Source organism: Egretta garzetta, unplaced genomic scaffold (genome assembly GCF_000687185.1).
Source record: "Egretta garzetta isolate BGI_Z169 unplaced genomic scaffold, ASM68718v1 scaffold706, whole genome shotgun sequence".
Classification (NCBI taxonomy): domain Eukaryota; kingdom Metazoa; phylum Chordata; class Aves; order Pelecaniformes; family Ardeidae; genus Egretta; species Egretta garzetta.
The window spans coordinates 24,680-50,561 of record NW_009260015.1 but is presented as its reverse complement, the minus strand read 5'-3'; the positions used below and the strand labels follow the sequence as shown (position 1 = coordinate 50,561).

Sequence of the window (25,882 nt, the reverse complement as noted above, 5' to 3'; positions counted from 1 at the left end):
CAGTTTGGCTCTCAAAAAAGAAATCGTCTCTTCAAAAAGAAATGGATGCAGTCTGGTGTCAGTACTTCCAGATGTGACCCTGTCGTTCCATGTTTGCTTCTGTCCTGAGCGTGAGTACTGTTTGTCTTGCTTCAGAAATATTTGCACTGATGATGCTATAGATTCACTTGCTTTCAAGATTGAACTCCTGCAGTGGTGTGGAATATATTTATGGAGCCTGTCGTCTTTGTAATACTGATATAATTGCTATGCCGGATTATAGAAACAGTATGAAATGGAGCTGGTTGGAGTTTGGGCTTTGTATATGTTTTGGAAAGAATGAGAAATGCAGCTATGACAGTATAAAAATGTGGGGCTTTTGTTCAGTACACTGAAGTTTGTACTCAGCTTTGGTATATGTGACTTCAATGTCCAAATATACTGTAATAGGGTTTTGGTTTTTTTTACTGTTTTAAAAATGTAACTTTTCTAATGCAAGTGCATATGCTTATGGTTAAATTACGTCACTGATGGTTTCCCTTGTAATTTAAGTTATTCGCAAAGGAAAAATACTTTGTTAACCTGGAAGGGGAATAGTATGTGTTTGTATTAATTGCTCTTGCAAGGAAAGTACATTTCTACTAAAAAAAAAAAAAGTAGTTATGAATAGTTTTAATGTTATTCTTACAATACAGGTTATGATTCCGGAGTCTATAGTGAAGTATAAGAGGACTTTGTTTCTAGGCTCATATCTTAAAAACACTGAGATAAACTGACGCACAGCAGAATCGTGTTACATTTTAATGTTAAGTTATCTGAATCGCAAAACCTTGAAAAATTCCATTGTTTTGAAGACGCCAGTAGTAACATCTGGTTTTAGTTTAAATTCTTTATTCAGTTATGTTAATGTTACTACGAATTTTGCTTTAAAAACAATGAGTGCAGTAGATTCCATTGGGAATAGAGGATGACTTTTGTGGGTTTGGTTTTTTGTTGGGGTTTTTTGTTTGTTTGTTTGTTTTGGTGTTGGTTTTTTTTCCCCTATGGGAGTTCTCTTTATCTGAAATAGTGATCCAAAGAAGGTAGGAAGGCTCTCGCTGCTGTGTTACTTTCCTGTAATGGATAAGTATAAGGATACGCATCTGGTTTTATACTCATGTTTGAAAAGTATTTACTATTGTTTGCAAGATACTCGTGAAGGGGAAAAGATGCGGCTTGTATATTCTTTATCTTGAACACTAAAATATTCACAGGTGATACTGAAAAGGGAAGTTCACCTTAGAGTAGGACTTATTACAGAAAAATCCCCTAGTCTGTTGAGTTGACAAAACTGAACAGTATGTGGTGAATCGGGTAACGGATGAACCTTCCAGTTCCGTAACTGTTTACCTAACCAGTCACCAGTGATCTCTGATTTTCTGAAATATTGAACAGTGCCTGCCATTTAATGGGAAGCGAGCGTCCTCAGAACAGAACCTATGGTGATTAATTCTGTGCGTATTTGCAGCCTTTCCTAAACAACAAAAGGCTAATGATTCAGTTAAATAAAATTGAAGAGCTGATCAGAATACCTGTGTACGGGTTTCTCACTCTGAGTGATTTAGAAGAGCAAATATTTGTTGACAGTCTGTATAGTACAGTTGTATCTTTTGAATACCAGTAGCAACAACTGTAAGGTATATGCCTTCGTCTTAAATCTATTTGATGGGAGCTGATAATAGCAGTAAGAAATACCTTCTTATATTCCAGTTGCGTTCACTGTATTACAGTGCACCTACGTTAGGAATAGCGAGAGTAGTTGAAACGGCTTATCAGAGAGCTGTGCTAAATACGGAGATTCTGTTGGATCCTTATGTCTGTGTTTAAAGGTAAAAGATTCATGTTTACCAGAAGATCCAATATGTGCAATTTCAGTACCAAGTTCTTATAGGTTTACTGAGTATTTTAATTCCACCTATTGTGATCTAAAGGTTAACACCGAGATATGGTTGTTTTATTCCTGTGCTATAAGTTTTATTTTAGGAGTTCATTGTTTACTCCAATTACTGTTGAGAAATAGCGCCATGAAAGATATTTTAAAGAACTGTTGACTTGAGTCCTAATATTCTAAATAACATGCACTTTTATTAAATATGTATGAGGAAAGTGATAAGGGATATACCTTGCCCTCTGTGTGCTGAAATGGTGAAGTTCTGCTGCTGATGTTCAGTGCTTGGATTCTGCATAGCTATTTTTACACTATGTTTGTCCTAATTGTCAGAATGATGAACAGTAATGATTCAATCAGTACCAAACAGGTTTTTTTTCTTTCTATGTATTCCACTGAGATAAGGCTTAAATGTGCATCTTTAAATGTGAAACACTCCAAATTGACTCCTCTGCATGTGATTTGGGCACCCTACTTGTTAAACACTATGGTTTTTAAGTCAGTTAAAAATGGTATCCTCAGAACGGTCTACTTAATAGCTGAGCAGATAAGTATAAGGAAGTGATATCTGGATGACAGGGAAGTTGGTATCTCCCTTCTTTTTTGCCTCCTCCAGCTGGCAGAAAGTACTTCCTTGTTTTAAATTTGTATCACTTGCTATCACAGTCGTCTTGGCTTTTTGGTGAGTTCAGAGCTATGACTCTTGTTATAGTTCTGAACTATAGTATAGTCTCTAGTATAGACTCCGACTGAGTTATATGCAAGTTAATAGCTATTTTGCTTAGGTGACATTTCGATTCAGTAAAACTTTGACTATATAGTGCAGTGTAAGTAAGCTGGGTTTCATAGTAGTGCAGCTGGAGGTACAAAGCAGCTCGTACAGAGCTGTGCACGTGAGGGATGGAGATGTAACTTGATAAGCGATGGCTGTGTCCTGCAAAGCAGTGGATGCAGGCTCGTTGCGACAGAACGAGCAGCGAAGCTGGTGGAACTTGTTTTCTTCTGAATTTGTGATGTAGGGCATCTAGGTGTTCTGTAATAATACTCCATTTGCAAACCCTGTAGCTTTCCCCTTTTGTCTCCTCTGTACCTCTCCCCTTGTCATTATATCTCCAGGGTAATAACCTACTCTCAGGCAACCATTTCGGTTTGTAACATCGATACCACTCCCTTCTTTTCTTGAACACGGTGTTCTATGATCGCTCCCGTAGTGTATGAGAGGCAAAAAGCAGGGCATACTCTGCTTGTTAGATGCTATGCCAGACTGGCCAGAGCAGGAGCTTAACCCTGCTCTGAAGAAGTTGGCAGTAGGTAAGACCTCTTTCCTGTTTCTACAAGTTTTTAGAAGGCGGATCCTTTAGAATGCAAAAATAGATTGTGAGGTCACATGTGCAAGAACTGGAGAGTGTCAGGGCTGCTCGCTCACTTGGTCTCCTGTGGATGCGTTTTTAATAATGTTGTGGAAGTACCTTTAACTTGTAGAGAGGCATTTAAAAGATTTTAAAGTTTTCAATGGTTTCCCCAATGGATTGCTTAGTCATACACTAAGGTATTCACCTGGTACACTGAGTGTCAAACCATGTAATAATCTTTTCTAACTGAAGAACAAAATTATTCTTTATACAACTTTTCAAAAATAAAAATCTTGCAGCATTGTCTTGCTCTTCTCCAACTGTGGCTCTCCATTCTTAGCTTCACTTTTAGAAACTTGACTTGCTGTGTATGTTATCTTACAGCATGGCTAGATCTCCCGTGGTTCGGTACCAGGAGCTGGTATTCAGTACTAGGAGTTGTTTGCTCCCTTTATCATGCAAACTTTTCTTTAAGCATAGAAATTGACTTTAAAATCAAAGTTGACAGTGGTATTGCTTTTTAAGATTATATACAAAAGTTTTAACAGGTAAATGGATTTTTCATACTGCTTTCATGCTATGAATTCTTTATTCCTTAGTGCAAAGTAGTCTCATCCAGCTGAAAGTAATTTTTTAATTCCCATTGTTTTAATTTTGCATATTAAGCACTTCAGGTCTGCATTTCTAGCAGAGTTTCTCACTTAAATATTTTCAAATTGCGACGCAGGGTTTACTGGTAACACCAGTGTCTTAGTTTTTGCAAGCACGATAGCTCCGTGTCCTGAAGGTCAGCTAACAAATGTTTTCACAAGCTCATATTAGGAATTATTTTTCCTTTTCTTGTCTCCAAAAGGCTAGTAGATTTTCTTCATACTATCCTGCCTGTACAGTCTGTACTGAACTTTTAATATGAAATTAAAATCTGACATACTGTTTAGTTTGTGTGTATTCACCTGTAACTTTTTTTTTTTTTTCCCCTCCTCATCGTAATCTCTGGGTGCCTCTGCTTTATTTCCAGTGTAGCTATGGCTTTTGGTGTTGCTGCTCTGAACCTTCTCAATGATATTAATCTGCTAGTCTATAAAATGTTTAGCCTTTAAGTTTGCTCACAGCCACGTTTTTTCCACTCTTAACTTTAATACGTAGATTGTTTTCAGAGAGGAATGTGGTATAATTTGCAGGTTAGTCTGGAAGCTACAATACAGAACTCACAGAAAGGGGAAAAGCAAGACACTTTCTATTTTGTTCTTGGTATAGAAACAGCTCTGTGTTAGTTTATAGATGTAAAACTAACAGGATGTTTAAAAAAAAATAAACTACTGTTTAGCTGGAAGCAGTTCTTGTCTGCGTGTTAGGAAGAAGCATGTTGCAGTTGCAAGAAAAAGAGAAAGACCAGGCGACCAAATTGGTAATTATAAAAACAAGCAGGCAGGAAAAGAGAGAAGTGATAATTAATTCAGACAGTAAAATAGAAGAGCGATTATCCTAGGACAGAAAAGGAACCAGGAATGCATAACGATAGAGACAAAAGTAGAAACCAAAAATAACTAGGCACTGAAGAGGTTTCAAAGATCAGAAAAACTGAAATTTATTCTCAGAAGTAGATTAGTGTAACATACTCTAATCAAAATACAATTTTACAATCTAATTTGTCCTGAAGACAAATAGGGACAGGTATACAATACTATACGGGTAACTTCTCATTAATATATTTATGTCTGATTATGGTTCCCATAATTTTTTATGTAGCACATCAAGTAGTTCTTTGCACAAACACAGCAAGTTATTTTAAAAATAAATAAATTTACCTGGAGTCATCTCATTCATGTAGAATGTTGAATTGTTTGAACTTAATTCAAGGCCTTGATCTTTATTTGGAAAAAAAAAAAAAAAGAAAAAAGCAAGCTGCATAATGTTTCATAGAAACACCTCAGCTATTTCAGGGGAAGAGTTTGATAAAATCTTAGTGAGTGAAGTAGTCGCTTTAAAATGTTTTGTAACTTAAAATATTTAACTTCTTGAATAGAGTTGGGCCTTCCTGTATTCTGCAGTACTGCTGATGCAGGAAGAGACATTATGAAGAATTTAACCTATCATCTAAATTTGTCCATAAGTCAGGTTCATTTGAGAAACCCTCATGGGCTTTAATTGAGTAAACAAGAACTGCTATGATCAATGTTGAGTTATATCATCAGCCACGTTTTCTTGGTTGGATTACTGTGGACTTGCAGTTCTGTGGTTAGGTAATTTGTTGATTTTCCTAAAGTGATAATAAAATACATCATTTTTATCCACAAATGCAGTGGGGCTTTTTTTATGCCAAATGTTTTGGGTTTTTTTTTCACTGTACCAGAACTGATTCCTGCTTTTCCATGCTCTGAACACTTTCTTCATGGAATCTCGTTAGGGCATAGTATGTATTTCCTTATACCAGCCTGCGTAAGTGTTAAGAATTTAGAGACCAAAATATGGGATTGAGCTTTTAATCTCCCCCTCACCGAATCGGAAGTTTAGACTGGCCTAGCTATGCAGTCTGGAGAACAAAGAATTGGGAAAAAACCTAATCTTGTGCCAGTGCTTCAGAACTGCAGATAAGATGACTTGGGTAACTGCAGACTAAAGCTGTCATCGGAAGTATTGAAATAATGAGTGAAAAGAGAATAAAATGATGGTAGCTTAATTAACACGGAATGTCATGATTTCAAAGAAAATGTTTTATTAAATAATATATTTCAAGGATATTGCAGATTTAATTCTAGCAATTAATTGGGATTGCTTAAACTTGTAAGTTGGTGTAGTTCTGTGTTTAATATGATTGTTAAGGCTTTCAACTGTGTTGTCTGGAGATAATCAACATGGAGGTCAGTGAAAAGGAGACTAAAAAGAAGCAATTTGATGTTGATGTAGTAAACTAGAATTTATTGTAAAGGAATCATTTTGTAAAACGGATTTTTTTTTTACAGAATTCGATACCACAATCCTAGCTTTTAATGCAAGTATAAATGCTTTCCAGAGTTGATGAAAGCGGGGAACATGAACCCTTTAAAAATCTCGATCTGGTTTCATGCCTTTTATTTGAAACTCCCGCGTAAAACAGTGTCTGGACTAGCTACTGGCAGCTTTAGGAAGATGAAAGGTTTGCTATTTATGCTGTAGCATTCCCTCCATCCTCACTCCCCTGAAGGGATCCTCCGTGTTTTCCTTTGTATTCGTTCTTGAGGCTTGTTTGGAGAAAAAACAGGTATCTAAGAGAGGGAGAGCAAATCTTGAGCCTAACCCAGGAAAGGCTGTTTTGTCTTTGGGGTGGATTTGATTCAGCTTGGCTCCTTGCTTTGATGCTTCAGCTGCCATTACTGTAAAACTTCCTGGTATCTGCAAAAACCTGGTAAGTATTTGTAACATTGATCTGTGGTTCCAGTAAATAATCTGGAAGTAGAATTTAGGGAGGTAACATTTCTTTGGGAATAGTCTGTATTGACCTACTACAAACTTTCGGTGAAGTGTCAGATTTGTTTGTTTATAATGTAGAGACTTTGGACTACATCCCAGCTTTTGAGTGGGCAGTTTCTTCTTAGGGCCACCATCCATTAACTGAAATTAATCAATTTAATAATAGTCAGCTGCAGTTTTAATAAAGTTTTTTACAAAAATTGCCTGCTCAGCTGCTAAGAGGTGTGGGGAGTAACCAGACAAACAGCAATATATATTTGCCTTGGAATATTGTTGAGAACATACTTTACTATCAAGGTAGTAGATAGCCAGATACTGTAGGATGTGCTTTTTCTTTTTTAATTGCCTTTTGATGATCTTTAGTTAATGCAGTTTTCACATTTTTGATAAAGGAGCCAGCCAAATTAATACACTGATATATTTATTTTGAAATACCAGGGATAAATGGTATTTGCAACTATTTGGTCCATTTTTTCCTCTGTACACTATTGCCTGATTTTTGCACTTTTTTTTTCCATTCAGGATCTTGCTTGGCTTGGCTTGGCTTGGCTTGGCTTGTATCTCAGTGCATTAATTTGATTTCCTTTGTAGTAGCATAGAAGATTTTCTGCTTGTATTCCTGGATGAAAAGGAAACTTTCTGCTTAATTGAGGCCCAGAGCTCAAACATGGATGCTTCTGTAGAGAAGTTGAAAGGACCATAAGTGAATTTGTGACTCACCTCTGGAAGCCTTTCTGAAAAGGCCATTCCTTTCTGCTTATTCACTGATGTTGCCTTTATCTTCTGCTCATTTACCTCAGTGACATTATTGAGCAGCGTAAGGTGACTTCGGACTTCTATTCACTGGTTTATTGTCTAGAGAATTTGAAAAATTGTGAAGCTGATGTGTTTGCTTAATGTATTTCCTTTATCTGTTAGTACGAGCTGTGATCTGCAGTACTCACGTGACTTATAGAGAACTTGTCAGTTAAGAGACATCGTCAATATATCTAATTTAATTCAAGGAATCAAGGTTTGTGTGAGAGTTTATTATAGTGGTTTTATTTTGAATATGAATCTACAAATAATTTGTAGAGTGTTTTTTTGGTTTTTTTTAGGCATCCAACTTTGGTCATTCATAAGCGTTTTCAAAAAATGCCTTTGTACTTCTTGAAAAGTTGGTGGGTTTTTTTTATCCTTCATACTGTATGCTTCATTTGATGATAGTGCATAATATAATTGCCGACCAAAAAATGACAGTGAACAAACTGATGTTGTGAAGCCGTCTTGCTCTTCAAAAAGAGTGGGAACGTACTACTCTTTTTTTTTTCTTTTTTTTTTTTTTTTTTAATTCCATTCCAGTAAATGTGGGCTAATGGCCCACTAAATTAGGAGATCACTAATGTACCCATGAGTAGATTCATAGATGTCAATAATGGTGGAAGAGCTGGACTAATGTGAAAGTCCGCAGAGTGGTGAAGATAGCTAATGGGTTTTAATTTTTTTTTTCTTACATGGGATTTACTCCATTCAGGTATGGAGAACATGCACAGTATGTTCTGTGTATGTTCTATGCATATTCCTCATACAGGGAGGGAACAAATTCTTTCTTCCCTTGAGGGGCTATGGGATAATCCTACAAAGCTGTCTTTGCACAGAGCCGTGTTTCTAGAATCAGATGAAGAAGAGGAATTGAGGAAAGGAAGAGTTTTTGGCACTTGGTCAGTGATGAAATACTTCTAGTAAAGCACGAGGGGAGAATAGCAGGTCAAACGCGCTCACTTTTTCCCATTCCAGTTTCTTATTAGTAACAGAGAATTACTTTTGACCAGTAAGAGCCCTTTTTTGTTTGAACAAAATATTTGGAAAGCCATCCTCTCTGGTTATATGTTTGGAAACATAAGTAATGTGGTGTTCTGTAATGCTAATGAAACCGTAGCGGCAAATGAGAGCTTTGTAGACTAAAAGAGCCTAAGTAGGACAGCAAAGGCTTTGTTCTGCTGGGCACTGAAGGAAGTCAGTTCTTCTTAATGGCATTGGATGTTGGCTCCATGCCAAAAGCACCTTTTTGGAAACTTCTTTTGGATGACACGTTAATGTTGTCAGAGTAATTACAAAAATGAGTGGAATATAAAAAAGAAAGGCTTCTTAAGACCGATGATGTATTTTTATGCATATATGCAACCGTGGTTTGACACTATGGTATGGTAACTGTCTCCCTCTTCCCCCACACAAACGATGCATTTTCTAAAAACAATAGCAGGAAAGTCACTTTATTTGACAAAAGCTATTTAGTGTGGAAACGTCCAGTTGGTGTGAAGTGGGCGCATCAGAACAGTATGAGATACAGGCCGTGGTTTTCCCAAATACATTAAAATCCTGTCTTTAGTCCCTCTCCTGTCTCTTGGCTGTTTATATGGTTCTCTGGTGAAACAGATTGGGGAGAGCGGTTGTGGTTTTGGTGGCAAGAGTGATGCAGAGGCAGGACCGCCTGGCAGATTGTGGAGTGGGATGGGTGCTTTTGGCTGGCAGTCCTTGCATGCCATTGGATTGAAGTGTTCAAGGCACTGGTGCCCGTGGTTGTTAGTCTGTGGTATAGGATCCTAAGAGCTGCAAGGCAAGATTTGAGAGCAACCTTAATCCCATTATGTTCTTTTTTTATGATTCTTGTCAGTTGTATATAGTTGTGCTGTCTTGGTATCTCTTTTAGGGAATACATTTTCCTTGAGTCTTAAGCCCTGCAGCATTTTATGGCATTTTCAAATTTATCTTCAGATCATCCTACTGCTTGTTGAAATTGAACTTAAATTGCTAATACTAAAGGTGAACATAATTCATTAGTTTCAGGCAAGTCACTGAATCTGCAAGATGCAGCTTCTGATAAACACCCCTCAGTTCATTGTGCAAGTTAAATAAACTTTGCCTTTAAATGCTTTCTTTAGCATGGATTCAGCATATACAGGACACAAACTTTGATATTGCAGTTGCTTGTCTTTTTGGATCACTAAGTAACCGTTAAGAAAAATTTACTATAAATGCTGTTGTAAGCTGAAAATCCTCGATTTTTTTTCCCCTGTGGCAGATTTTTTTTTTTAGCATAAAATACAAATGTGCTAGACTAAAAATACTTGCTAGGCTGTATTTTGTACCTTTATTCATTCCTGCCTAATTCCTAACCTCCATATTTCCATTTGTGTTTTGAATTTTCAACTTGTCCTAATTAGTTTATCTTCCACCTGTTGATCAGTACAGAATCCAGTGAAAGATTGGTTTTTGAAGATGATTTAATGTATTAAAAATCCCCCAGGTTTTTTTGGAAGCATGGTTTGGTTTCGACTGTTTCTCTGGTTTGTGCCTTTGCTTTGCTTAATGGCTAAGGACAGGTTTGCTTTCTTTGGACTCTCTTGCTAGAGCTGATTGTGAACTCTGTATATAGATTTGCTTTAATAAATGTTTTTCATGTGCAGACTACACCCAACTTAGTCATGCAGCTATAATTTATATTGCTTTCTTTCAGTGGGTAATCGTAAGAGTTGAAGTAATTATTTTTCTCCAATGAAATCACAACTTCTTGTGTTTTACAACTGCCAAATACATCATTCGTTGAACAGTCTCTTACTTATTTGAGACTGATCTTTCATTATCTTGGTAGAAAAGATCCACTTTTGAACTAAAGGATTTTTAGGGGAAAAAAAGACCCAGTTGCATTGTGAAAGTGATCAAAGACTGCTTACAACTTAAAATGCAAGTATTTAGAGCTGTTTTTACAAAAAGAGGAAGATCTGTGTCTGCGCATACAGCTTACTGATCTGGTATATGGCTGGCATTATATATATGTGTATATATATACATACATATACACACATGACATATTTATAACTTGAATAACTTCTATCCAAGTAGCAAGCATTCCTTCATAGCACAACTCAAATAAATTATATGTAATTTCTGGTGCTGCTGTGATTCTTAACTAATTCTGGGCATTTTTGTTTCCTTTTGTTTTTGAAGGATCAGTTCGATAACTTGGACAAGCATACACAGTGGGGCATTGACTTCTTGGAGAAATACGCAAAATTTGTAAAAGAAAGGATAGAAATTGAGCAAAACTATGCAAAACAATTGAGGTAAGGATTTTTTTCTTTTTAAAAGAATCTTAACAGTTACTTAAAATCACTGTATAAGATGATGGGTAAGCATGTAATGTTGTGATTAATGACCATTTTTCATTTACAGAGTGAATTAGATCACTAGTTCTTTTCATGACGGCCAACTTTTTCTTTACCGGTCCAAAACAGAAAATTATCTTTGGGTGTGCACTTACTTGTTTGTTTGTTTTTGCCTTCTTCCCTCCCTTTCTTCCCACCCACCCTTCCAATCTTCAAACTAAAAAAGACTTAAATGTTTTAAGATTCAAACCAAAACCATAGCAATATTTTTCTACTGGGCTCTCAGCATGTTTGTTGCAAAGTGCGTTATCCATATCTACATTTTTGTGTGTGCACTGAACCAGATTCAAGCCTCTACTGCTAATGAACTGGCAAGAGCTAAACTACATTGTGTTGAGAAATCTGATTGAAATAATTGAGCAGAACTTGAGAAGGCAGCAGATCTTCCCGTCCTTAAAGTGCGCCCTTTCCATAGCTGGTTGTGTCCCCTTGGGTGAGACTGTAACCCAACCATGCTTTCCTTACCTCTCCAGTTTACTTTCGATTGGTGCCAAGTGAAACATCTTTTAGGTCCAGTACAAATTTCCCCTTGGAGATCTTACAGGGATTGTACAAGAGAAGCGGGGATGAAGTGGTAGAGAAGCACATTCTTCAGAAGAAAGTAAGATTGTTTTTTACCAAAGGGTGCACACAGTGCTTGAAGAACAAGATTTGAAATAAGACACTCCTGTGAACTTGGCCTTCACCATAATCTTTGCTGTCTTTAATTCCTTTGGGGATTCAGCTGAAGCTGCTGCCTAGCCCTTGTCAGACTGAAACTGATAGCAGCTTCTCTCCTGTGGTGTCTTCCATCATCTCGTCGTTGGCAAACTAGATTGTCACCAGATACAGAGTTGAGGAGTCCTTCCTCATAAATGCAGTAATGAGGTTCACAGCCGAGGGTATGAATGTTCTCTGTCTCAGCTGCTCATTTCCTTTTTGATTTCTTTATCAGTTTCTTTTGTTCCTGTTGTGTATATTCACCTAACCGTAATACCCCATTACTTTACTGAAGGAATTTTTTTTCTTAAAAGGAAGGAAATAAATACCACTTTTCCAAAGCTGGCATGGAAGAACTTCAGGAGGTAAAGGAAAGTTCGAAGCATGCACCAGCACCAGTTCACAGCCCAGTTTTGATTTGTTTTCAGTTGTCTGTTTAAAAATGGAAATGTGTTTTGTTTGCACAGATCTATCCAGGTTTTTTCCTTAAATAGTATGAACAAATGTAATTTTGCTTAATTTATACTTAAAGATTCATTCCACAGCTAGCAAGGTGAGACACCACATTATTACTTCAGGATTTGACTAAAAATAGGAAATCATCTCTGTTCAGCATTTTACTCTTTTGGGTAAAACTATTGATTGTTCTCAAAGTGTCTTTCAAAGCTGGAAGAGTTACGTTGAATACCCCTTGCCTGACTGTCCATGTGCAGTAAGTATGACAGTTTTGGGAAGCACAGGTCTTGCTGCACGTGTTGTACAGTGCATGCACGCACTTCCTGCCTGCTGCCAACAAGGATCTGGACAGCACGCACACGAGAGGGTGACTGACTTTCTGCCAGTAGACCAGTTCATGAAGCTACTCTTCGATATTCTTGCCTGTATATTCCTTGGGGGAGAATTGATTGTTAGTAGTGAACTGTCTTGTGATAACAACTTGATTTCAGCCATCATGGCTTTTGAGGACACTCGCTGTTTTTAACCATGTAATACAGTCATGAGGCCCCAGGGGAGATTGAGATCAACAAAATTTTCACCTCCAGAAGAGTTAGCCATCCTACAGCTTGCTCCTTAGAAGTTGTGAGAGAGAAGATCTTGGGGATGGACTGTGGTTCTGATGAATTTTAATGCTGGCAGCATATGGCCTGTGATATAGATATTAATATTTCTGACAGAAAATTCTAGTTTATCATAATTTTTTCCTTTTGTAATGAAATACAATCTGAAAAATAGAGTGTTGAGGATCTCTTCATAACAAACTTCATAACTGAGGTGTATTATGCCCTTGTTCAGTAGCTGTATGAATAGTACTATGGGTCGTCACCTCTTGGTAGTTCTACAGCTCTCTTAGTACTTGGAGGGGAGACCAAGAAAAAACAAGTTTAATGAGGGAGATAATGCTCATGATGTACAGTGGAAGTTTTTTCTGTCTTGGTTTCAGTGTGGGTGGTGAACATTCTCTTGGGATTGTTGATGGATTTTATAGACTTAAACCCAAGGATGAAATCTTAAGCGACTTTTTCATAAGTTTTCACAAACTAGCGTCTGTGTCCTGGCAGAAATTCATATTCACTTTGTGTATACCCTTGCATTGTGGTAACATTTTATTTTGTATGCTGTCACAGCTTAGTCATGAGATTTTCCCAGGTGCAGCAGCTGTTCCGAGTCTTCTAGGAGATGAGGGGTGATGCATGTACAGCATATGAGGAACTGTTCGAGAGACCTCACTATATGCTTACTGTATGCAGTTATTGCAGTTTGTGGTTGCTGAGTAAGTCCAAAAATGATAACTTGTGAGAATCCTGTCCAAATGCTGCTTTTTAGGTTGCAGGTCATTCCTTGCTATTCTTTGATAGGCAGTTCTTGATACTGAGAAAAAGTATAAGAAAAATTGAAACCACTGAGGAATCGTCAGATGTCTGAAGAGAAAAAAAAAAACCTGTCTGGAGCTTGTCTTGTCTTGGTCTGCAATATACTTTGTTCTGGAGAGAGGAAAAAAAAAAAAAAGCAACTATAATTTCATTTTTTTGAGCTAACTTATAGGAAAATCTTACGTTTTGTGTAGCTTAGGTCTTAAATAACACATTGTGGTACCTCAAGGCTTGTGAAGGTTATTACAGGTTGTTACTGAGTTACAGGGAGGTGAATCGGGACAAACATATTGCAATATACATTGTAGATTAACAGAATTTGTTTTAATTACATGCCTGTTTAATTTGTTCTTATTTTATACTTGGAAAAAAGCAGATTTAGTATGTGCTAAATTACTGGGCTCTTGGCTGAATTTCGTAATTGAATTCTCAGATGTTGTTTTTGATCAGCATTGTTGCTTAAAAGGGGTGAGGTGAAGGTCTGGTTTGTTTACTTCCACATCACCGCACACAAAATAATTCTGGAGGTTCACTCCCTTTTTGTTCTGTCTGCAGCATTATGACACTTGAGAAGGCAGAGGAGTTCTACTTGCTGTGAAGTTAGGCAGTAATACAAGTTAGACCTGCAGTTATAGGTGAAACTACCATGCGGAATAAGATTTCTGAATTCAATCAGCTTCTCTATTGTCAGTTTAAAGAACATAGCGATGATTGTTCTTGAACTATTTGAGTGTTTCCCTTTAAAATTGTACGTTGTGATCTCTGGAGATGTCTAGTTAATCTGAGCAAATGTATTTTTCATGTTCCTTCTGCAAACTATTGTGTATGAGTGAGGTTTTTTTGAAATACAATATTAATGTATGCATATGTCTAGTCAAATTGAGACACAGTTACCGCATTTTTGTATGCAGAATCTTGGAAACATTTAAAATGGGTGTAAGCTCAAATGTGAATTTGGGGACAGAAATTAGCACCATATGTGTTCATTTCTCAAATATCTTTTCCTTTGATTGGAGCTGAGAATTTACGCTGTTGGTTATTATCCGAATATGGATGTGGCAGGTTTTTTTTTTATAGTGATGTTTCTGCAAGCCAAAACATATGAATTCTTAATAGTTCCAAGGATATTCAGCTTTTGTAAAGTCAAATTCCAATTACAATTTTTTAAGATTCATCTCTTCAGTTAGAACTTTTTCTGATTACATGTTACTAAATACAGGTCCTTGTCATCATTTTCATCCAGTCCGTAATACTGATACGCGATCAGTGAAGCCATCAGAACCCTATGGAAAGTATTATTTTACATATAAATATGAAATGTCTTTAAGTACTTACTGTTATTTTTTTAAGTAACTTACGAAAACAGATTTCAAAGTTTGTTCCCGGGCTCACTTTTAAAATATGATGTAGAGGCTGTAGAGGTTTAGAATAAGGAGATGCCACAGTTCCTGAGCTACCTTAGCACAAATTCTACCATATTCATGCTCCCATTCTTTATGTTCTATATTAATTGACTGAAGAAAACTTAGTTTTTATTTGTACAAATGTCTGTAAAATTTTACGTAGATGTTTTATGTACAGGACCATAAATAATTTTAATTTCTTAACTAGGATGCTTTTTGAAACTTCTGGCTACGTGACTGAGGTGGTACTTCTCTTAAAAATCAGTAATATAGTCCAATCTGCTATCTCAGTGGTGTTGACCTGAAACCAATTTGTACTGAGAAAAGAGGTTGATAAAATTACAGGAGCAGCACAATTGGATGTGGTTAGTCCTGTACGAAATCCACTTCCGGATGGCTGTAAGACTGAGTGTGGTAGAAGTCGTCTAAATTGTACTTCCAGAGAGGATTAAAGCGTCATCAGTCTACACTTTTCTAAGGAAGTACAGAGCAATTTGTCCTATGGATTTGGTTTAGTTCAGATGGTCTGCAATTACTTCTGCAGTTTTCTAAATGAGTAGAGATCCGTATTTGGATCCTGAGGATTAGACACACATTTAGACAAAAATGTCGAAGAATGTTATGCCCCCTTGAAGTGTCAACCGGCTCCTCTTAGAAGTAATGCTTCGCTCCTCAGATCCACACTCATGCTAGCTGCTTGTCAACCTGTGTTTTTTCAAAGACTTAAATCTAATTTCTCTGTTTTTTTCTAAGTGTTGGTGTTCACTTCTTGGAAAAGCCATTTATGTGTCATTGTTGACATGAGCACTGGCTTTTTTTTTTTTTTTTTGGAACTTTAAATTTTGCCTCTGCTCGTTGTTTTGTATTTATTGATTGTTGTACCTTGTGCCTTTACTGAACCTTCAATCCTGATCACACAGCATCTCAAAACTGTATGTTCCTGTGATCCTAAGGTAGATGAGTTTTCGCAATTAAACTGACTTTTATTAGGAGAAAGGATTATATAATGTTTTTGTCTTCCTAAAAATAGTAAACAGTTGCATTAAAAAATGAAACCAGAAGTCAGCATACTTGTAGATAATCTGCATTTGTCACCCTTCTCTCCTGCCACTTTAAACTGTATGGTTTTTAGTAAGTGGTTTCTTTTCTCATTTTTAACACCTCTGAAAATCTTCCCTTGAAAAGGCGAGTGTGTGGTTGCTTAGCTACAGCATCGTATGTTGTTATGCATTTCACCTTCTGGATAATAATATGGGGAATTTTAGGAGTTTCCCATTCGTTAATAAGCACTGAGGAGCAAAGCAGAAATGTAAGGGGAAACGAACCATTGGAAAGTTACTTAGCGAAGATGATTATTCTTTTTCTTGGGTTTATGCATTTTCCAATCAAAGTGTCTGCATTTAATCCCTACCTACCTGGTGATAGCAAGAAGAGATTCTTGTTTTAACTTCAGCGAGAAAGTTTGTATAAAATCTGTAGATACTTTTAAAAAAGTCAGTGTTTATTCTATTTCTTAGAATCAATATTTCTTACTGATGTAAAAAGGACTTGACTATCTTATGGTTGTTCTTTCCGGTTGTAGTCTCTGAGGGTATGGAAAGAGACAAAGGGTCTAAGCTTGCTATTTCCACACCGATGCCCTGCTCATATTTTGGTATATATTTTCATGACTGAACATAGTCTCACTACTTGTACCCTTGTACCATAGAGGTAAGACAACTTCCAAATAAATTGATTTGAGAAATGGCATGAGGTTATTTTAGATGAAAGCAGGATTAGCACCTTTGTTTTAATGATAAGGTAGTTCGTAGTTTGTAACAACCGAAGTTACACCCGGACAGTGGGAATGAGGTACAGAAAGTGCATGCAAGATTTTGTTTCACAGAATGTTCTCTTATTCCTTCTCTCCTTTTTTCTGTAGCGTTGGGGGTGTACGTTCCTTTTTGTAGTCCACTTTGCTGCTTTTGGGGAAGCTGTTTCGGGCTATATAAATAATTAGTCTAAGAAGTGAATGGCCAGTTGTCTCAATTACTACTGGACAGGCAGATGGAAGAACTCTATCCAGAGGGCAATTAAAAGACAACTGTTAAAGCAGCTTTATACTTAATTTCTTCTTTGGGTGGATGCGTAAAATAGTTTCATTACAAAATATAATCTCTTTACAAAATACAGAAGTTTGCATGAAGTCTGTTCCATACCAGTTAAAGAGCAGAAGCATTCTTTGCATAATCCAGGTCCACCTCAGGAGTGTGCTTCGAGAAGCCCTCCCTGACAAGCTCAAGGCAAACATTGCCTCTTCAACAAAATGATTCCGTTGTGTGTGCTGCCTTTCTTGTTTGGCCTTTTTGTCTTAAATGGAAGGTATATGGGGGAAAAAAAACCTGCCAGCATTGTGTTGCTTCCATTTGTGGGTTATAAAGCAAATAATTGACATGCAATATCTTCTGCTGAGATGTTAATTTACACTTTAAAATATTACTTTGATAGTTTAAATGAGAGAGATCATAACAGGCAATCTGGTCCACAGTTCAAACAGTGCTAGCAAAATTTCAATGAAGTGGTTCTCATGTTTGGAAAATATGAGAATTTTCTTGAGGGTGGGTGTTGGTATTTAAATACTGGTCTATTCAATTTGAGTAGTAGATCTCTCTTTAAATACTGTTTGCTGCTTTTAAAAATACACACCAACTGAGATGTTTCACCTCTTTGATCTCAAAAAGCACAAAGGTTGAGGGTAAGCAATTTGAGAAAAATCCTGTGTCTTACCTGTCTTTCTTGCGTACAAAAAAGGATTCTTTATTTGCTGTAAAATGACAAACTCACAGGGAATGTAAAATAACTGTAGTGGAGTTATAATTTCAATTTTTCTGTTTTGTGGAAAAACCTGACAATTTTGAAAATTGCTGGAATAAAAAATGCAACCAATTGAAGGTATGAACGTCCAGCTACTAAAAATGAGAAGGAAATTATTCCCCTCCCCCCCAAGACTGACAACATGTATCCTTTTGGATTTCAAGATTCTTAAAAGACCTCATTTCTGTCAGAAAAACAATATTGTAAGACAAGGCAGAATGCTGTGCTGGAAAAAATGTGTACTCCGAAATTTAAAGCAAAGGTTGACGTACAGGAAGATAAGAATTTAAAAAAATCATTGGACATTCCCTCCTCTTATCCCTCCTGTCTGTAAAATTGTGTGGCTTTATTTCATGTTCCATCACAGAATTTGGGATATTTGTACCAATACACGTAACTGCAAATATTCTGTGGTTGGTGGTGTAAGCAGTGTATGCCTGTGTTATTTATGCTCTAGTATAGAGTAGGTGATGTGGTTTGTATGTTTCTTAAGGTGCTGTTTCTGCATTGTATGATAAGCAAATGAGTTCATATCGGTGTTCTCGGAAATTGCGCTGTGATACTGTGTAAAGTGCTGGTCCCATGGATAGTCTTTTAGCGATTTTCTCGGTTTCTAAAAAAACTGGTATTTACAACACTGGTGGTAGGGCAAAAGATACCATCTTTCCTGAAAAGCGATGTTGACTCTTCTGTTCTGGAAATACCTTTATTGAAGGTAACTGTGGTTCAAACCTTCAACCTGAAGGTACACTCAAAGCTTAATTCAGGCATGGAGTTTTGTGCTCGTGGGTATAGCATACAGTGTGCTCTATCTGTATGTTACACAGTGACGATACGTTTGCTTTTTTTTCTTGTCTGCTACATTCTTTTGCATCTGTGAAAAGGATGTTAAATAAAGAACTCATTATTTTATGTCTAGTCACTGTGCAATAGAGGTTTTAAAGTACTTACAAATACATTGTTCTAGGTCAAAGTGACTTAAAAGTTTGAAAATTCCATAGATTTCTGCCTTGTGTTATCTAAAGGACCCAACAGAGGGAATAGATTTGTTCCTTTTGTTCATGCAGTTTTCCGTGTGTCTGTCTTCTCTTGTCAAAAGAGACTCTAAAATAGCATCTTTTTTTCATTTTTCCTTAATAGAAATCTGGTTAAGAAGTACTGTCCTAAACGTTCACCCAAAGATGAGGAACCCAGGTAAAAATGTGCATTTCAAGTTCTATGTATAAGAAATGAGGACTACAGTATGCTCTCTCCCTTTATGGACTTTTTTTCTTTTTTTTTTTTTTTTTTTTTTTTTTTTTTTTAAGATAAACTATTTAATTGGCTAAAACAAGAAAAGAATTCTGCTTGGCTTCTTATAGTTCGGCTGTAATTCTTAAGCATGAAACCTGAGTTTACTTCTATCAGTATTTGTGGTAGGAAACAGGGCAGGTTGTACTTGCTCCATTCCAAGTCAGTCTTTAGCTAGCTGAAGGTTTGAAGGCAGGAGTTTAGTATGCTATGTACAGTCTAGTATAAAAAAATAATAGAAAATCAATTATGTGTCCTTAGTTTTTTGCTTAGTTCAGTGGAGTTTTTTCAGTGCTTCTGTATGGCAATACAAATGTAGCTATATGTTTGTATATGGAGACTTGAGTGTACACAAAACTATCATGATTTTGGCAAGAAGAGTTCTTAAACTGCTGACTTGCTTTGGCTCTGGAGACAAAGTAAGTGAAAGTCTAACTGTAGAGGAGCAATTTGTGCTAAACAACTTTATGTTACTTATCAGAGAGGTGGCTGTTTTGCTGTCCATGACCATAGCCATTTTTTTATTTATTTAGAAGAACACAATACTTTTTTTCTTTAGGGATAACTTATGAATGAAAGAAAGTGGGCAAGTTTCAGGTTGCAGCCGGAGCACATGCTGTGCACAGAGTGCCGAGAATTCACACTAGGATTTCCTCTAAGTCTTTCGACTATTTAAAGATCCTGGACCACAGGGAATGGGATTTCTAGTGGTAGCGTGGCACTTGAATTCCCCAGAGCCAAACCTATGGAGATGGCAGTATTCCACAGTTAAAAAAGAGAAAGATGTATATTTTAATGTGGTGCCTTTTTTTTTTTCCTTTCTTCCCTTCCACACACACTTTCTACCCTTTGCCCCTCCTCTTCCCCCTTTTTAGTGCCAGCCATAGTGGCACCTTACTTCCAGCCAAGAGGTGGGCAGGCAAACAGGCAGCTGTCTCCAGAGCTGACAGCAAACTTGTTCTGTAGATCATCCATCGGGATGCATAGGAGTGGTACGATTGGCATGTTCCACCCTCAAGACTACCAAGCACATCATCTCTGCAGCAAGTTCAGCCTCCGAGCCTAGGGACGTATGTATCCGTTCCCAAGCTCAGGCCTCTCAGTTGGCAGCTTAGGAGATACCACTATACTACAGGGCTTTCCAGGTAGTATTCTTCTTCTTTCTTTTCCATCCACAAAAATCCGTATTCCTATAAAATGTATTTGAAGAGACGTTGCAACGTATGGTACCTGCTAGGCTTAATGTAGGCTTTCCCAACGTGCATTTCTACTATAATTCAATTAATATAAGGTCTATTGTAAAATATTTGTGATTTTTTTTTTTTTTATTTAATCAGGAGTACAGACTATACTAAAAGAACTCAATTTAAAAAAACTGTCTCACTTTTTGTATGTGTATGTTTGTGTGTGTGTGCTTTCTGTCAGGTTTACTTCGTGTATTGCCTTTTTTAACATCCTTAATGAGTTGAATGACTATGCAGGACAACGAGAAGTCGTTGCAGAAGAAATGGGACACAGAGTGTATGGAGAACTGATGAGATATTCCCATGATCTAAAAACAGAGAGAAAAATGGTAATTTCTATATTTTGATTTGATAATCGGATATAAAAATGGATATGGCTTTTAATGAATGTATTTGTTTACCCGATTTCATGAACTTGGCAATAATTAGGTTTCGTAATACACTTCTAAAACACCTATTTAAAGTTACTCTGATGTACTGGTTTACTGCAGTTATTCCACTTAAAAATTAAGGTCTTGGGAGATAGTGCTTACTAGGAACATTTTTGCCAGTGTAATTTTCATCTGCGGTACTCTTCCTATATGATTAGTAATGTCTTCCAACCAGTACTGGTAACCCTTGGGAGATAATGCACATCATAGTGTGTCAACTAGAGCAGGGACTAACTAATGGTAATAGTACTAAAAAGGTATGTAAAGTAAACTTCTTCGTGGTGTTTTTAGCATCTTCAGGAAGGGCGAAAGGCTCAACAGTATCTGGACATGTGCTGGAAACAGATGGATAATGTGAGTTTGTGTTTTGGAGTTTTTTCCTATCAAACTTAATAATACACAGTCTGTGAATGGAACTGTTGTCATCTTGCTTGTTTAGACTTTAATGTTTAGCTATATTGCTGAATGTCCATATCAGACTTGGTAACATCCAAAATACAGTTCAATGTATTTGCAGTTCCCTACTTAAAAAAAATCTCTTGTAAACAGCTTCTGTGTGGATGTTTGAGTGAAGCCTTGGCTTTTATGCAGCGTAAAGGAATCTGTTTTTAACAGATTGAGTTTGAGTGAAGCCTTGGCTTTTATCCAGCGTAAAGGAATCCGTTTTTAACATGGGTGCAGGCTTTTTTGGTTGCTTCTCCACGGGCTACTTTTTGTTTAGAGAGTAATTAATAACAACTTATTTATATGAAGATGAAATCTTAAGTCACTGTGTTTGACTTGAGTTTGAGGGCTTGTTACATGAGGTCTATTCAAGAATACCACTATAGATTATTACACTTTCAGGAGGTAGACTTAGTTTTTAATGGAGAATGCAGGAAATTAATTTCTGTAGAACAGACTGTAAGCTCCTTGTTTTTGAGACATGCTTTTTAAGATGAGAAAATACAAAATTCAACCAAGTGTGTTCAAGATGTGTTCCGATACTCTGCTGGATTTGTGTGTTAGAAATTTATCTTTGATCAAAGATTTATTGTATCTTTGAGTGCAAAGTCAGTCTTTTAAATGCGTACAGCCTTTAAGGGACACGTTAACCTCAGTTGCCTGACTTTGCACTGAAGCAGGAGAGCAGTGCTCACACGCTCTCTGTTACCAGTTTGTCTCTTGAGCTGCAGCAGTTTTTCGTACAGCAGTTGTCTTGACAACAGTCGGACATATTGAACACCGCTGAATACTGTTGTCTGTGCTGCTTACAGCTACACCAGTTGATAGAAATACTGATGATAATGGATGGGTATGCTAAGATCTTGTAATGTAGATAAATCCTTCAGACTACCTTCAAGATAATTTAATTTATTCAATTAATATTGATCACTGAAGAAGGGAAGTTGAAAATTTTACTCATACAAGTCTAGGGTTAAGCTTTCTGTCCTCTGACTTTTATTTAGGTTATTGAAGTCAGGCTAGAAAGTAGACTCGTCTGTTTACAATTAACTGCGGATCTTTGTAATAGGTTATTTTGTATTTTGGCTATCTGATATTTTATAGCATAATTACAGTTGTTTCCTTGCTGGTACTTCAAGGAAATAAGTTTTAAATAGAAAAGTTGAAAATTTCTGAGACTTGGTTGCTGTGAGAACAATGCATTTATTTAAAGGTACTAAGTGAATTTAAGATATTTAAATGGAAGCTTTGATATTTAGAATTCAAAATTACTGTACAAAACCAAAGTGGGATAGTGGCTGTTGAAGCAGTAAGCTTGTGGTTTGTGTAGAGCAAAAAGAAATTTGAGAGAGAATGCAGAGAGGCAGAGAAGGCACAGCAAAGCTACGAAAGACTGGACAACGACACTAATGCGACAAAAGCTGATGTTGAGAAGGTAAGAGCGGTGCCATTTCTTCCTTTACTCTCTATTATAAAAATATTTGCATGTTTGTCATCAGTACTGGAATAACATCCTCTGCATGTACAAAATATGCTTGCTTATTATGTGCAAAATCAAAGTTTATTATGTGTAAAATAAAAGTTACAGTAAAATATAAGACAGCCCAGAGAAGGGAGTATGCTTCATTAGTCTCGAGATGATGCTGTTGAGATGATGACTACCTTCCTTAAGCAGGCAGGCCTACTGGTATTTGGTACCTTGTGGTATATATGTTCAGTCACTTTTATGTTTTTTAAGATACGCATTTAAATGATGAGCTAAAACGATCGTTGCACTCTCTATATAACAAATTAGGTCTGTAGACTGCCAGTATGTATGAGGTCTCATGTTTTTTTCACTTATAAGGATGTTAGTTTTGATGACTTGTGATTAGTGTTTCTGCATAGTTGGTAAAATAAATTAAAATAATGCTGTGTGTCATTGAAAAGCACATGACATGTTTGAATTGATAACACTTTCCTACTAGGCTAAGCAACAATTAAACCTGCGCACACATATGGCTGATGAAAACAAAAATGAATATGCTGCACAACTACAGAATTTTAATGGGGAACAGCACAAACACTACTACATTGTCATTCCTCAGATTTATAAGGTAAAAATAATTAACAGAGAAAGTATGTCTGTTCTTTAAAGGGAGGAGTAGATTTTAAAAATCAAAACTTTTATTTTGGGGATTTTAGTGGATAATTTTATTAAGAAATTAGCATAGTCTTGATACAGCCTGCATTTTATCATGAGACTTACTGCTTACAGTGATTATGCTTAGACTTTTAATGAAAATATTCTGTTGCATTTTCTATGAAGATTTTATATTTTATATACAATCTTTGTTTAAGTATTGCTGAAGAGGTATGGCAAAATAAACACTTGAGACATCTGGGTGAGAGCAAACATTTAAAACATTCTAATAAGGTTTGATGGCTGGTTCTCTTGACAGTTTGTGTGTGAGAATGCTTTGACTGTGGCAGAGATGAAGGAAAGCATACAGCTAATGGTCGCTGTGGTTTAATGTATCTCATCTACAGGTATAACAATGGGTGGATTGGAGGCAGAAGTAGCTTCCCCCCCCAGTTGGTCTTTGCTTCCTCAATATTACTAGCAAAACACAGAACTCTCTAAAATAATAAAAAAGGTCAAATTAGATCAATACTTTGCATCTAAAAAAGGGGATTTCTCAAGGTGCTTTAATGTAACTATTAAGATTTTTTTTTTTTTTTAAAGATTCTTTCAAAACCAGAGAGACTTTGCAAAACTAGTTTAAAGTAAAGTAATTGGGCATCAGGTGAGGGAGAGTTCAGAAGTGTATTGGCTTGTACGTTCAGCCATTCGGGAGAATGCTGCGACTGTAGAAGCTGATTCTGAGACATGGAGTCAGGAAATGGAAAGTAAAAAAATACCAACTTTATTTGAAGGTGTACCAACTTAAGAACGCTTGATATTTTCCAGAAGTGCAAGGGAGTTCATATTTTTTAAAAAAATACTTATTAGAAGGTCTAGGATTCACAGGAGAAAATTGCCTTGGCTTATTAAGGAATTTTCTAATGTTTTAACTCTTAAGCAGCACTACAGTAGGTCTGACATTAGCACACCGGTGGAGGAATTGCAGTCAAGCCCCAGGAGAAACAGTTTGATCATTTTTGTTTGTAGCTTGGACCAGAGTTTTGGTTTATTGCCTTTATTTCTCTAGGGTTAAAACCCGTTACATTGTAAGATATTACTTATGTCTTTTGAAATCTCCAGTAAGAACAGAAAGGCCTTAGTCCTACTTTCTCTTGGGACTACATTTTTATTATTTCCTTGCAAGTATTTGGTAATATTCTGTGGGAAAGCCTTGGGAGAGGGATTTAGCATGATGAGGTTGTTGCTTTGTTTGGGAGAGATGAAATTGGATGCTCTTTGAGACATCTGCCTTTGTTAGAGTAGATACAGGAAAGATGCAACTTCTTATGCTGCTTTTGATTCATGTATGTACTATTGCTTTTCGGTTTTGTTTTTTTTCCCCATCTTCAATTAGGTATTTCTCTTTAATTTGTTCTTTTTGTTGTGTTCCAGCAGACTTTTATTACAAATCTTATGTAATGGTATTCTTGTCTTTATTTTCTTGCACACTTCTAAAGGAAATGGTTTGTATTTCAAATCAGAGAGCATGTCTAAACAGCATACAATTTTAACATTTCTAATTTTTTCCTATTTTTTAATTGTTGGTATTTATTAGAAAGTATAAAAATAAAAGCAAGATAGAGATACTTCTCGCCAGAGAGAAATAATTTGGAACTAGAAGGAGAGAGTGAGGAGATGTAAAAACCAGTAGAATTTCTTTACTGTAGTTTTCATTTTTGCATGAAACAAATATTTTAAACTAAACAGGTGGCTGTAGACACTGCACACGTGCTTTAAAAAAAGAATAAGGAAAAGAAAGTCCAGTCCTTTACATGATTTTTAAAAATCAAGAGTACCAACTCTTCGTAATTACTGTTCTGGGCATTCTAAGCCTATGTCTGAAAGGACTTATTTTTTAAATTAACTAAGTTCTGTTTTGTTAAGCAAATAAAAATACTGGGAAAACACAGAAATTCTGTACTACGCTGTGGTGACCACAGTAACTGCATATGTCAGGATCGGGGGGGGAATCTGCAAATAAAAGCTTTATTTTATCTTTGTGCTTGCAGCAACTTCAAGAAATGGATGAAAGGAGGACTATCAAACTTAGTGAATGTTACAAAGGCTTTGCTGACTCTGAGCGCAAGGTTATTCCGATTATCTCTAAATGTTTAGAAGGGATGATCCTTGCAGCAAAATCAGTTGATGAACATAGAGTAAGTAGAATTGAGTGACTTTCTAAATGTGCATGAGCAATTTAACTGATACTGAAGCTGTGGAGAGGGGAAAGACGGACTTATCCTCTACGTTTATCTTTCTGTTGTCAAATACTTGTCTGCTTGAAAAGTGTTGTGACTTCAGTTTTAGCCTACTTCCACTTTTGGTGTCTGTTCCTTTCCTGTTTTCTTTCTTTCTTGTGATCTGAAGATCTTTGTCACTTTCTCACTGCGTGTGATTTTGGATATGTTGTTTCAGTTATCCTGAAACATCCTGGGATACCAACAGGGTCGGTATTTTCTCCAGTATGTAGCATTAAATCGCATACAGGGTGTTCGGTTAACAAAGTATCGTTCTATGTCCTGTTTGATTGCAGCTATTGATGCTTCTTCCTTATTCCTTCTAATATGGGT

At 36.6% G+C, this 25,882-nt stretch overlaps 1 protein-coding gene across 1 annotated transcript in view; it reads left to right on the top strand.

Annotated features, from left to right (window-relative positions):
• Positions 1–25,882, top strand: part of FNBP1L (formin binding protein 1 like) — a 58,022-nt gene that overhangs the window by 20,080 nt on the left and 12,060 nt on the right. The window contains exons 2-8 of the mRNA XM_035896104.1: positions 10,696–10,811; positions 18,880–18,933; positions 20,455–20,602; positions 20,996–21,058; positions 22,479–22,583; positions 23,116–23,244; positions 25,322–25,468. Of these exons, the coding sequence (XP_035751997.1) occupies positions 10,696–10,811; positions 18,880–18,933; positions 20,455–20,602; positions 20,996–21,058; positions 22,479–22,583; positions 23,116–23,244; positions 25,322–25,468 (762 nt within the window). The remainder of the gene's footprint in view (positions 1–10,695; positions 10,812–18,879; positions 18,934–20,454; positions 20,603–20,995; positions 21,059–22,478; positions 22,584–23,115; positions 23,245–25,321; positions 25,469–25,882) is intronic.